Genomic DNA, 13,882 nt, shown 5'->3' with positions numbered 1-13,882 from the left:
AATCATCAAAATTAAACGAAATAAACATTTGAAATATATGAGTTTGTATGTAATGTATGAATATAATATACAAGTTTCACTTTTTAAATGGAATTACTGAAATCAATCTACTTTTTCATGATATTCTAATTTTATGACCAGCACCTGTAATTTTGGCACATCGCAGTATGTTAAAGTTAATTGACTTTTAAGTTTATTATTTAAGTGTATTTTTCGGTACCATCACCTATGGTCATGAGGTTTGGATCATGACTGAAAGAACGATACAATTCTTATGGGTTGTTTTTACCCTCATAGCTTTACTCGTTACGTTGTAAAGCAGACGTCAGGTCAACTTCCGATATCAAAATGGCGGACTGCAAAGAAGGACCTGATCATTTCCGACCCAACCGCTGCGTCAAACTCTCTGACCCAATACTTGGCCAAACCAACCCGACCTACGACCCGACAACCTCAACCCAACAATTTAGTTGCCAAAATAATCCAGCGGTTGTTAGAACCACATCTAGAACTTCCCAGAGCCTGTTTAACCAAACTAACAGAGGTCCGCACAAAAACCGGGGTTAAAGATTAAAGATTAGTAAAACATTTTTTCATTCATTTAACTTGGATTTGAAGACTTCTTCTACTTGTATTGTGAAGTTGACAACATATTCGACTCTACAGTGCACATAAAAAAACAACACATTTAAACTTCTAACAGACTGATTATTTAGATTATTTGGTTATTATCCCTTTGTCTACAAGTGATAAATAGGTTTACACATAAAATCGGCGGGAAACCACCAAGTTTGGGACTTAATGAAGTCTGTTTTTGTGACAGCGGGGTAATTCCTGCTGGTGGTTAGGCTTTGCATCTTGTATTTATTTGTTTATTTATGATATATATCTATGCCTAAATGTAGTATGTGGACGTGTTTCAGTCACCCCATCCCTGGCAGCAGATTGGCTGCGGTGTGCGCACATTTCGTTGCAGCTTGTCAGCGCATCTCTCCCAGTCACCGGCGGATGGGAGGAGAGGAGAGGAGAGGAGAGGAGAGGCGGAGGACGAGTGGAGAGGAGAAGGCGACGGGGGGTGGAGGAGAAAACACCGAGACCATCGAACACCGAGCTTCAACCTCTCTGCCGGAGAGCCCCCGGGCGGCGGCGGGTGGAGGGAGGGAGCGCATGCGACAGGGCGGCTTTGCGCTTCTTCTTCTTCTTTTCATTCCAAGGGGCGATCGGGTCCTGACGCGTGAGCTTCCACGCCTTTTTTTTTTTTTTTTTTGTTGGGAGGCGCGGAGGGATGGATGATGATGTGTAAGACGTAGGCTCGGCTGTGTGTAGAAGTCCCCCCGCCTCGCAAAGCCCCGCAGCGAAGAGACGAGAGAGCAGCGCGAACTATGAGCCGAGGATGATCTCCGCCAAGAGAACTCCGGAGAAGAGTCGCTACCCTCTCCACTACCTGGTGTGGCACGGCAAGCACCGCCAGCTGGAGAGGGAGCTGGCGGCCAACGAGCAGGTGAGCCAACATGTTTCACCTCACACACACACACACACACACACCCACACACACATGGCCTGACTGTGTTAGGGATGGGTGCCATCCTCGGAGCATGGATGGAGATCCTGGGCAGTAGCGCAGTTAATTGTTCTGTGTGGGGTGGAGGGAGACACTTGTGGACTGGATTCTACATGACAAGTGTGTGTGTGTGTGTGTGTGTATGTGTGTGTCAGAGTCCGAGCTGCCTTGCTGCTGTACATACAGGCAGCCTCGTTGCCTCCTCCATCCCAGCAGTCCTCCGGTGTGTGGGTGAGACAATGCGGCTGCTGGATGATGTGGGCGAGCGGCGGCCGACCGTCACCAGCAAACAGCAGAAAGTAACAGGAAGGAGGTTTTCTGAGAGAATAAAACCACCAAAAAACAACTAAACTACCCCGGCAGGGTGGGACTCTGAGTGCCGAGTGGCTCTGAGCAGGGATCTGGACCCGACCTGGTCCAAGTTCGAGCAAGCAGGGCTGAGGCTGAAACAGCTGAAGCCGCAGCTGAATGCTACAAGTAGCGAGCGAGAATGAGCAAAAACTACAAAAGCTGAAATTAGTCAGACATGGCTAATAGCTAAAATGAACAAAACCTGTAGATAAAAGCTAAAAGAAGTAAAAAAAAAATAAAAAAAATAAAACTAAAATTAGCTAAATGTATTTAAAAGATAAAATCAGTAAAACATAGCTGAAAATTAAAATTAATAAAGCCATAGCTAAAGGCTTAAATTAGTAAAAACATAGCTAAAAGCAAAAAGTGTAGCAAAACAGCAGCTAAAGCTAAAGTTAACAAAAACAAAGCTAAAAGCTAAGATTAGCCAAACATATCTAAAAGATAAAAAGAACTAAACCATAGATACACGCTAAAATTTGTGAAAACAAAACTAAAATTAGCTAAATGTAGCTAAAGCCTAATTTAGTAAAAGCATAGCTGAAATGTAGCAAAACAATGGCTAAACCTAAAATAAGTAAAACATAGCTAAATGCTTAAATGAACAAAACTATTGATAACAGCTAAAATTGCTGAACACAGAAAAAACTAAAATGAGCAAAATGTAGCTAAATGTAGCTAAAAGCCTTTAAGCCATAACAGCTAAAACCTTTTTTTTAAAAAAAGCAAAAGTATTAGCTAAAGCTGAATTGAGTAAAATTGTAGCTAAAATCAAAAGCTAGTAATAACTTAGCTCTAAGCTAAAATTAGCAAAACAGTTACTAAAAGCTAAAACAGGTTTAAAAATAGCTGAAAGCTAAAATGTGTGAAACAGTAGCTAAAAGTTAAATGTAGTGAAACTGTGGGTAAAACCTAAAATGATTAAAAACAGAGCTAAAAGCTAAAAGTAGAAGATAAAGACAGAGCAAGTACACTGAAGTAGATTTCAGAGAACAATGATTTTTAAAGAACTGAAGAGATCTCAAGATTTCTGTAGAGGGTTTAAATAGTTAAATTTTTTAAGTATAAAAATTACAAAAAACAGAAGCACATTATTCCTGACTGAGCCCAGTGAGTGTGTATGTAAGCATACAACGTTAAAACAGCATAAAATACAGAGATGTCGTTTGATTCTGAATATGTAACGAAGAAACTTAAAACCAGCACTCATTAGTGCGAGCGCTGACACAGCATTTATTCTATAAGATGCTGTTTTTTCCACGCAGTCAACAGCATGGATCAGTCCTTCTCAGCTGAAGGACAATCAGAATCCATATATGAGCGTTCATGTAAAGAATAAAAGTATAATTTGGGAGAGATGGAGGACAGAATGAGAAGAATCCTCTTGCTTGTCAAATTAAGATTTTTTTTTATTCTCCTAGAAGGTGCTGAAGCATCAGAGATGTGCTGCAGATTCACAGATAAGCAGATTTTTGAGCCCACGGAGCGTCAAGCAGACACAACATCACACTTCAACATATTTACACTTCTGCGTGACGCGCACGTTTTTTTTTTTTTTTTTTTTACCTTTTGGGACTTTAAAATTATAACCCAGCAGTTTTTCGTACCGAAATGGTCTGGAACCGCTGCAGATGTTTTCCTTTCCCCTTTAAGTTTACAGGGATTTACTGCGGCACTTATTGCTTAAGCTTTGATCGTAATTATTTGGAAATACGGGACGTGGCTCACTGATTGAACTGATTCTAACCTCGGGTTTTCAAGTCACTGACAGAGGTGACATAATTAGTTTCATCCAGATCAGGGCTGTCAAAGTCTGTAAGGGGGCCAAAATTAAAAACTTGGTCCTAGCCGAGGGCTGGTCTCATTCATTGTTTATTGGAAACATACCTAAAATAACCTTAGTTTTAGACGTAATATGTCAAATCCTTCATATAGAAATATCAAGAACAAACTAAACTTTATGAACTAAACAAAACACATCATTAACATTCATTTCTTATGCTTTACTCTACCAGCAGCTTGTAAATGATTTTCTCCTAATAAAACAAACAGCTAAGAAGCCCTCAGTGAACATCTGATCATATAGCTGCTAACATTTAACTTTGAAACAAGAAGAAAACAGAAAAAAAGACGTACATTAAAGCAGACTCATGTTACTCTGATGCACATTAACTCAAGTCAGATATCTGATATCGTTTCTTGGCTGCGAGTGTATCAACAACAGTTTGATCGGTCCCAGTTGTTCCTCTCTGTTGCTCTTTCCACGTCAAAATCAAAGATGACAGAAGAATTAAAACTTAATTTTTTTTGGCTTCAAAGTAACTGTCACAAGAGGACTTAACTAAACAGGCTCAGTTATTTATTTTTTTTAGCAAAATGAGAAGCGATAGAGACTCGATCTGTCACAAACTAAAGGGCCAGATGTATTAAAGTTGAAACGTTATCTCAGGGGGGCCAGATAAAATGTTGCCAAGGGCCAGATCTGGCCCGCGGGCCTTGAGTTTGACACACGTGATCTAGATGGAAATGAATACTTTTGCTCACACAAGGCAGAAGACTCAAACATTTCTCATTTCTGTTTTTATTTTATTTTTTAACTTTTTTGTCTTTGCTGAATTTAAATGTATAGATCGCTCCACGTCGGTTGTTAGGTTTTGTTGTGTTGATACTGGTTCGTAAATGTTTCAGCTTTTGACTCAAATTTAAAGTTGCACAGACTTGTGACCCCCGTCTATTGCTGGTTGATGTATACAAGAAAACAAGGAGCCTCATTATACTCCCCCCCCCTTTATCTTTTTGTAACAGCTAAAGCTTAATATGCTGTTGGCAGTCATGAAGGTAATTTCATGTCTGAAGACCCCCCCACTTGGTGTTTCACGACCCACAGTGTGAGAGTTCAGATCTTTTAATGTGGGATTCTGTTAAAAATGGCATGAACAAATAATATCTTACCTGTTATAGATAGCTCTTTGAATGGCCTCAGTTGGGAGAAATAGAACTTCATTCTGACCCAGCTAACAAGCTAATGGCTAGTCCAATTAGGGCCAAACCCAACGAAGGCTGCCACCATCTGAAAAACAACAGCTTTGATTAAAAACCTTCAAAGAAGTTCATGTGAACACTGTTTTATAAAGCTTTACTTTATTGTCAGTGTAGTCTGTTAATTGCAGAGAGGTTTATGGTTAGTTGCAGGGGTTAATAGCAGCAGCAGCTAGCTGTAGCACATCTGACGCAGCCTGGGGATAACTGCAATGCAAAACTGACAGCGGAGTAAAGATCAAAATGGCTACAGCTCCATTATTTCTCCTTAAAAGACAATATTGTAAAACTGTGACATGAAAGGTTGGCGGACGATATGCATTCCTGTAAGAGATGCCAGGATTTGGAGGCGAGGGTGCAGTCTTGGCTCTCTTCCTTCTGCCTTCTGCACTAACCTAAGCTCAATCATGTTCCTCTAACTTCCTACAACAGACTATGGCGCTGTCATCAGCGGGCTTTATAAATCACACCTAAAGAGCCGTGTGTGGTGAACCGATGAGCGATCCTAAAATTTGCTCACAAATGCTGGATGCCATATTTTAGCTGCTTCGCTCCTTAATTACAGAACCCGACCCTGGGATTACTTTGCACGGTAATTATGAATACAAAACTTACCAGCTTTATTTATTTCCTCTTGACTTGTAGCGTGTTTGAATGAATGGTTTGATTATTTTTTTTTGCCTTTTTTTTTTTTTCGCTGCACATTTACAAATGTATCCCACTGCCTTCCATGATATGCTTATTAGAGTGAAATATACACACTGCCATTGGTGTAAATGAGCAATTAATGTGATTTGCCACCCTGTCCTTGCGTTTCTCCACTCACACACTCTCTGGGCTCAAAGTACAGCGCACATCTTCAGCTTGCCTTTGTCCTGGGAAACAGAAATATTTTAGTCCGTCTTCCTGCATTAACTTTGTATGCACTTATTAAATAATAAGTAGCTAAGTCCACAGCTGGAAATAAATAGTGTTAAAGTCCTGCATGCCCATGAATAACATCCAGACGAGTTAGGTTTGTGTTCTGTCCGATACCAACATTTCTAAACTGACTTCTCTTTTAAAGCTAACGGCGTTACTCGAATGTGAAACAAAATGGCTGGCATTAAAACAAATACTTCCATAAGTAACGTCCTAACAGTCCTCGAAGGAATGCATGCGGCCCGCCGCCTTTCAAGCTAGAGTTTTAAACTAAAAATAAATCCAAAAAATCAGGACAGAGTTAAAGGCGTTTTGGTCAAATCTTGTAAATGCTGTAATGTGCGATCCCAAGCGGTATTTTGAGATCTGCGAGCCCTCGGAATCACTCTCTACTACCAACGTGCCAAATTTTAGCTCAATATTTATGAGTTTGACTAAGTTAAAGGCATTTCTGTGGCGGCTAAAGTCGATTAGCTGGGGCAGACCCCTTGAACTGGGTCGACTCGGTTGTGAGCGTCTACCCAGTGATTACTTTCTGAGAGTTTCGCTAAAATCCACCCGGTGGTTGATTCACGAGACACTTTGCTAACAGACAAACAGAGTTGACGACAAAGTTTTTCAAAAGCGGATCTCGAGAAATCTGTTAGTGCTTCGTGGTTGCGTTGGGAATGACCCTCAAATTTTAGCTCAACGTGTGCAGATTTGACAAAGTTTTAGCCATATTGAATCAGTCTGACTCCAAACATTGTTCACGTGGAGGTGTTGATTCTCGAAAGTGTCATTAAAGTCAGTCCAGTTGTTTATGAGATATGTTTCTAACAGATATCCAAACAAATAGCTGATAATAAGTGGAACTGACAGACCGCACTAGATCTTGGCATGCAAAATGGGGGGCAATACGCATTAATTTAAGGAACGCTAATTTCAGTGTTTTAAGTGCGTAATGCACTTTGAAGCTGTTTAATTTGATTTAATTCTCTTCAAGTGAGAACAATAACAACAACAACAACAAAATCCTAATTACAAATCAATCGGTGTAACTGTTGTTTTGGCACTAAATATTTAGCTCATTCATAGTTCTTGTTACTGCTTAAGCTTTTACAGAAACTCGTGGTTTGGTTAATGGGGCCAGATGAGACCAAGGTGAAGAAAGTGGCGCTTTGTTGTCCTTCTAACTCCTTGTTTTCTTTCCTAATGTCGGCTTTCAGAGCGTCCTCTGAACCGCAAGGCTAAATTGTGAGGAAACGGCTGGAGCACTCGAGCAGAGAAAGAAGAACTTTTTTTTGCCGGCCCGTTAAGCTCTCTTTGTGGCTCAGCCTCCTGCGTGGGCGTACGCGCATTTGCATTTCGGTTTTACGAGTCTGCTGGAGCATATTTTTCTGCGCATGCAAAACAAAAACTCTGCTCAGCTCAAAAAAAAAAAACGGCCACAAAATGCCGTAAACCTACTGTTAAACAAACATCAGTTCCCAGAAATCTCCCATCATCGAATTACTTTTTATGTAAACTAAGCTACTGTATGTGGCGTGTCGGCACATATAACAAAGAAGCCATTGTAGGCACGTTTATTTATAAAGCATATTTAAACCAGTGGGCAAATGCTGTGCTTTAAAATAGCAAGGAAGAGACTAAAGAATGAAACACAATAAATAATGAAAAAATTACAAAAATAAACTCCTGGCATTCCTTTTATGCACATCCCCTGCTAGCTTTCATGCCAGCGTTTCAGACTAAAATCATCCTATGTTATAGACATTTTGTTCAAACCTTCAAAAGAAACGACTTACATGCAAGCTCGTGTGATACAGCGAGATCTCGCACGATCTGGGAGCCTTTCAAGTATGTGTTGGGAATGACTCTCAGCGACTATTACGCCAAAGTTTAGCTCAGTATCTGTGAATTTCACGGAGGTATGCCCAATTTTGTGGAAGGCAAAGGTCTATGAGCTGTGGCAGCCGTCTTGACTTGAGTTGGTGCAGCCAGAAGGGGAGTTTCATTGAAATTTGACCAGTAGTTCATGAGATATTTTGCTAACAAACAGGGTCGTCTCCAATGCTCAGTGCCAAGGTTTTAAACAAAACTGCCCCGCAATGTGTTGGGGTTGACTCTCAGCTACTAAAGCATCGGAGTCTGGCTCAATATCTGTAAAATTGGCTGAGTTATAGCCATTTTTGTCTCTTCTAAGGTCACTTGGAATTGAGTTGAACCAAAAAAGTAAGCTTGAAGATGTACATCCAATGATTACTTTCTGAAAGTTCCAATTAAGTCCATCCAGTGCTTCATCAGATATTTTACTAATGGTAAAAAACAAACACACACACACACACGGGCAAAAACATTGTTCATATTCTGTGAAACTCATAATAAACTCAAATGTCAATAAGTATTCCTGGTGTTTGTAGCATTTTCATGACTTGCTGGCCTAATTCTGTGACAGCCAATGAAAACAGCTTTCGCGGTGGGAAACATGATAAAATGTCCCGTAAACATCTTTTTTCGGCGCGGCTCTAAAATACCAGCGTAAGTAAATCAGGACGCGTGGAATTCATCCAAGGCCCGTTAGACCTGCCTCCTGAGTCTAACCAGGCCACCGTGTGACTCACATCCAGCCCAGACTGAGATTTCCATGTTTACATTTGGAAAAATCATAAAAGCGAAGGCCACTATTTCCCACTGACCTACAGGGTTAAAATTAAACTAGAGACCAACTGGATGAAAGAACAACATGGAGGAACAGGAAGAAGCAGCGGTTCTGGCTAAAAGATATATGTAAAATTTAACAAAAAAGGAAAAGAAACCAACGTTCCTTGAAAGAATGCATATTGCCTGTCACCTTGCATCCCAAAGTTTTAGACAAAGACAATGCACGATCAGATAGTGCTTGGGGTATGTGATGGGAATTTTAGCTCAAAGTTGGTTAAACTGACTGAGGTACAGCCAAGTTTGATTAGCTGTGGCAGCCATCTTAAATCAGGTTGACTCTAAAAGTTAATGTGTTATAGGTGTACATCCAAAGCTTACTTTCTGAGAGTTTCGTTAAAATTCACTCAGTGATTCATTAGATATTTTGCTAACAGACAAAGGCACACTCAAACACGAGGACAGGCAATTACATGATCACCCACCTGTCATGGTGGTGGGCGGGAACAATACTTCAGGAGGTGCATCTCAGTCAAACAGTACAATTTTTTGTCTTTTTTGAAATTCTAAAAAAAAAAAAAAAAAACTCAAAACACAGAAACCCTTTGGTTTTGAGTTTCTTGGAAATGAAGTAGAGCCAACGTAACATGAACTGCCCAGTTTGACCAAATGTTTTTCAGTCTGGGCAGAACACAAAGCCGACCTGGGAAAAATGACAGTACCATTGTATATCAACAGATTTGTGACGTCTTTAGGCCTAGTTTTTTAACATTTTTAAAGCTTATTTTCTATCTGATTGGCGAAACACCGGAAGGATCCCACCTTCACTTAATATATGTGACAAACAAAAGTCAGTTTATGAGCCACCTATCATTACAACCGAGTCTGTTTTGACATAAAGATGTCACCGTAGCCATGCTGGTGACAGCTTAAATGATGAAGGCAGTTTTACTCCCTGATATTTTTCATTCTGCATTAACTTTTATGGCTCCTCGTCCGATAAGGAACAGTGTTAAAAACGTCAGCCTCTGCATTACGGCTCAGTGGAAAACAGAAAAAAAAGGAATTTACGGTCTCCACCGGATCAGAGCTTTTTTTTTTTAAAGCTCGCCCAAACGAAGCCGTTCCCTTTTCATTTCGTTTTGCACGCGCTTGCAGCAAATGTCCAGCAGTGATTCTGATTGTGTTTCACTTTAACAATTTACAGACTGGCCGATGTGACGCAAAACTCAATTTCTGCTTTTTTAAATGCCTGTTTTGCAAGGCTTTGTGTTGGGGAGTGGATGGCTTTTCTTCCATAATGTCCCTGTAATGTAACTTACGCTGCCATGGTCACAAAAATAAAAAGTCACCAGCTAGATTCTCTAAGCAAAAGAGGTAAGAGCTTCCTATTGCAAAAGTACATCTTTAAATAATACGTTTGAGCTGAAAACAAGTGATTTGGCCAATTGATCCGGAAAGCAGTTTCTTACAACAACCATGCCGTTTCAGGGGGTTAAATTATTGATCTGCATGAAATAAACAATACACTCAGGAGATTGTTGACTGACCACCAAAGATTTTAGGCCTTAACCCCGCTGAGGGCTGACACTGAAAATAAATGTGACATTTTTTATCAAAACAAGGCCACGGGAAATGCATTCATAGTGTAAGGCAGCTGGGGATCAGAGTCAGCTCCTTTTAGTCTGAGGCTGTGGTTCTTGACCGGAAGAGGGTGGAATGCTCCCTCCAGGTCGGGAGCGAGTCCAAGCATCCGGGAGTCTTGTTTTTGAGTGCTGGGAGGATGGAGCAGGAGATGGCTTGATGGATCTGGGCCTCGTCTGCAGTAATGAGGGCATCGCTCCTGTCTGTGGTGGTGAAGAATTTACCGGGTGCCACCTTTTGTCGGTAGGTTTTCCAGGCACGGTCTACTGGGAGTGGACCCCTGGTAAGACCCAACATAACATGCTGGCCTGGGGACGCCTTTAATTTCTTTTGAGGGGAGAATGAGGGTGGTAGGCTGGGCAGAGACCTGTAACACAGTCATATATGGATAAACCCAACATAGTAGCAGCAGAAGGATTTGACAAATACTGCAGACACACAGTTGGAAAAAAAGGCCAAATATTAAGAACCAGAGCAGGAGATGAGTTATGTGCCAGGTAAACACAAATGTGGAATTAGGGGAAGTGGCAAGACAACACTGTCGGACTCAACCAAGGACTGGAGGAACAAAGCAGTGACAGGAGTCAGGACACAGAATGGAGAAAAGATAAAAATAGTAGCAGACTTGGACCGCGAACGGAGTCTGTCTGGTCTCGCACAGACGTAAAAGCGCGGCGTAATTGAAAAGCAGGACTAGGTGAGGAGGGGCGGTATATCTCAGGACAAAGGCAGGAAATTGCCGAGAAGTTTTCCTGAGGTCTGCTGCTTGCCTTCATCCCTGCATTCCACCCCGCCCCTGTCTGTCCGTCACTCAGTGTGAGCTTTAATTATGATGTCTTCAGCGAGGAGCTGAAGTGAGTTCAGCATCATAAAACCTTAGGCCGGGCTGCTGGCTTGAGGGAACAGAGCCATATATCTAGCCTCACAGGTAAATATATGGCAACCTTCTGCTGTCAGGCTGCCTTTGAATCGCTTTTCATTCTCTCTTCGCGTTTTTTTTTTCTATCCCCAAGTCACATCTACCGGCTGTAATAAGATTTCTCTGTGGTCTGTCCACGATGCTCTCCATTCATGATTACCTCCCAAGCATCCATTCATCAAATTCATTCTCACTTTCCTGACTTTCCTCACTGCAATAAAGCCTCGCTTTTCAGGCACGATGCCATCAGGGCCTGGTTTTGGGCTAATTTATTTAGGTCACTGACAGCTTTTTGGAAAACAGAACTTTTCTACCGCAGTAGTGAACACTGGACCTGATTTGCTTTTAATGTTAGCTGCCATTCAGCCGGTCAGTTCTTCCCTCTTTCAAGAAAAGGTAGTGAGCTGTTTTAATTTGTACCACTGAGACACCTTGACAAAGACTTATAGCTGCAGCCTGATGCAATGCTTGTTGACATGCCTGAAAAGTAGAGCAAAAAAAAAAAAAAAAAAGCCCTTCCAAACCTAGCAGCGTTTTCAGTTGAAAGTCTTCGAGTGTCTCATTAAGGTGGCGGCTTGTGTCAGTCGCAGAGGTACGGTTGCTGCACTGGACCATGGTGGAGGAGAAAAAAATAGATTCAGGCCTTAAGGTGCAGTTGTTCTTTTAGCATCCTTGTCTACTCCTGTCATTGGTAAAGCTCCCACGGGAGAGTATCTTCAGATCTGTATCACAGTTGTCTGGAAGAAATGTGCCGTCACAACCTTGAAAATGTTCAGTAAAAGACATACACTATTTCTGCCCAGTCACTGACGTCTGATGTGTAACCACGATTCTTTGCTATTGTCTTTATTACCAGATTTAACACCCATTTGATGCTGCTATAGTTTTCTTTTTAGTTCAAATGATCATTTCAATAAGAATTAACAATCACACATTAAAAACGTGAAATATATTTATGTGAATTCACAACTATAAGCAGACCTTTTATAAACTGGGTAATAACAACAAAAAAAGATTCCCAGAGGTTTTATGCTCATGGGTCATAAGAGGACTTACACTATGACTAATTTTGTTTAAAGGGGTAGTCCAGGGGTAGGCAACCCTGGTCCTGGAGAGCCACTATCCTGCATGTTTTCCTTGTTTCCCTGCTCCAACACACCTGATTCAGAGGTTAAATCACCTCTTCATGTTCTGCAGAAGCCTGTTAATAAGCCACTGATTCAAATCAGGTGTGTTGGAACAGAGAAACAAGTAAAACATGCAGGATGGTGGCTCTCCAGGACCAGGGTTGCCCATCCCTGGGGTAGTCTAGAAATTTTGAAGTAGGGTTCTTTGCCAAGGTTAGACACAATTATTATCTTACCTGTTGTAGACAGATAGCTCTTTAAATGAGTTCTTTCCATTCAAAAATCACCTTTTTTAAAAGCATATGGTGACAATAATTATAGAGCAAGTTGTACAAAACCGAACCAACAAAAACAAAGAAGGGAGGAAGAAAAAAAAGAATTAAATTCATGCAAGTTACATCAGTTGTAGTGATTGTAGCAGTAAAAAATGCCAAAGCCAAAAACCACAAGCCAGATCTCGAAAGCCCCGAACCTGTGGTCATCAGAAAACCCAGACACACATCTGAAACTTCCCGCAGTGCTCCACAAGAAGAACCCCCCCCCCCAGTCCATGGAGGAGACAAAAACCACAAGCCCCATGAATGCTAGAGACAAACCTGGCAAAAGAAGGCAAAAATGCCCCGATGTACAACCAGCACCCTTACTGGAAAAAAGCCTCCAAGAAAGAACTTCTTAACTTGTGTCATTCTGTGAGACGTGACTTACAGTGTCTGTAAATTCCTCTGAAGCACCAGGCCTCACTTGGCACTTTTGGCCCCCTTGAAATCCGTCGGAGAGGTGCGTGTTTGACGCCTTGAAGCAAGTGAAGCGCTCTTCGAATGCGTTTGTGGAAAACAAAACCGCAATCAATACGGTGACATTTCTAAACGTATGGATTCGCCGGGCCTCCTCCCGTCCTTGTGTTTTTGTGGGGAAGCACTAATTGCGCCGTTACCGCCTGTTTAAGCTTCAGGAGGCACCCAAACTCGACGAGGGCCAGAGCGTCCCCAGGAAAGGACGACCCTCTCATTTCATGATCAGCCTGAGCTCACTGCAGCTGCCTCGCCCTCGGATCGTCAGGTTTTATCCGAGATATCGTTCTCGCGCGGAGGCATCAGCTGCGGTGCGTTACCTGATTAACCCAGCCTCCGTTATACGCACTTTGAAACAGCCGCTTGGTTTCACGCCTCTGTCGGCTCACACATGGCCGCGTTGAGCGGGCGTTAACCGCCGCCCTCCTCCCGCCTACAGTTCTGCCCGCCATCCTGACGGGTCAATCGGCAACCTCGCCTCGTCCGCGCTTCCCCTTGCTTCACCTCGGCATCTCGCCATCTGTCTGCCGAGTGATTTGTCGAAACGGACTCTGACAGTAAACAGACGAGGTGCAGTGAAACAGAGAGACATTAAATATGCTGGAATGTAGGTCAGCGTTTTTTCACTTGATTCACTTTGCTTCGCTCGCTGTCTCTGTGAACTCGCAGGCCTCCTCGGATGCCTGAGTGGAGATGCACCACGGCTCCTCTGCAGGTTTCCCCTCGCCGTTTGATCCGCCATGTCTCCAGGCTTTTGTGCCTTTTTCTAATATTTAGAAAACGGCGTCACGTTAAAAGCAGATCAGCGTTTCCCGCCAGTCTAGCGTTTGTCTATACGTCTGTTCTGGATGGAGAATAAGAGGCGAGACCGAAGGCTTTGGGGGAGGGG

The 13,882-nt window shown here is 42.1% G+C and overlaps 1 protein-coding gene across 2 annotated transcripts in view; it reads left to right on the top strand.

Annotated features, from left to right (window-relative positions):
* Positions 1–1,255: 1,255 nt before the first annotated feature.
* Positions 1,256–13,882, top strand: part of ankrd13b (ankyrin repeat domain 13B) — a 62,056-nt gene continuing 49,429 nt past the window's right edge. For both annotated transcript variants that reach the window (XM_017434373.3, XM_017434375.3), the window contains exon 1: positions 1,256–1,501. In XM_017434373.3, the coding sequence (XP_017289862.1) occupies positions 1,394–1,501 (108 nt within the window). In that variant the 5' untranslated portion in view covers positions 1,256–1,393. The remainder of the gene's footprint in view (positions 1,502–13,882) is intronic.

This window comes from Kryptolebias marmoratus, linkage group LG2 (genome assembly GCF_001649575.2).
Source record: "Kryptolebias marmoratus isolate JLee-2015 linkage group LG2, ASM164957v2, whole genome shotgun sequence".
Lineage (NCBI taxonomy): Eukaryota > Metazoa > Chordata > Actinopteri > Cyprinodontiformes > Rivulidae > Kryptolebias > Kryptolebias marmoratus.
This window is presented reverse-complemented; position numbering and strand designations above follow the sequence as displayed.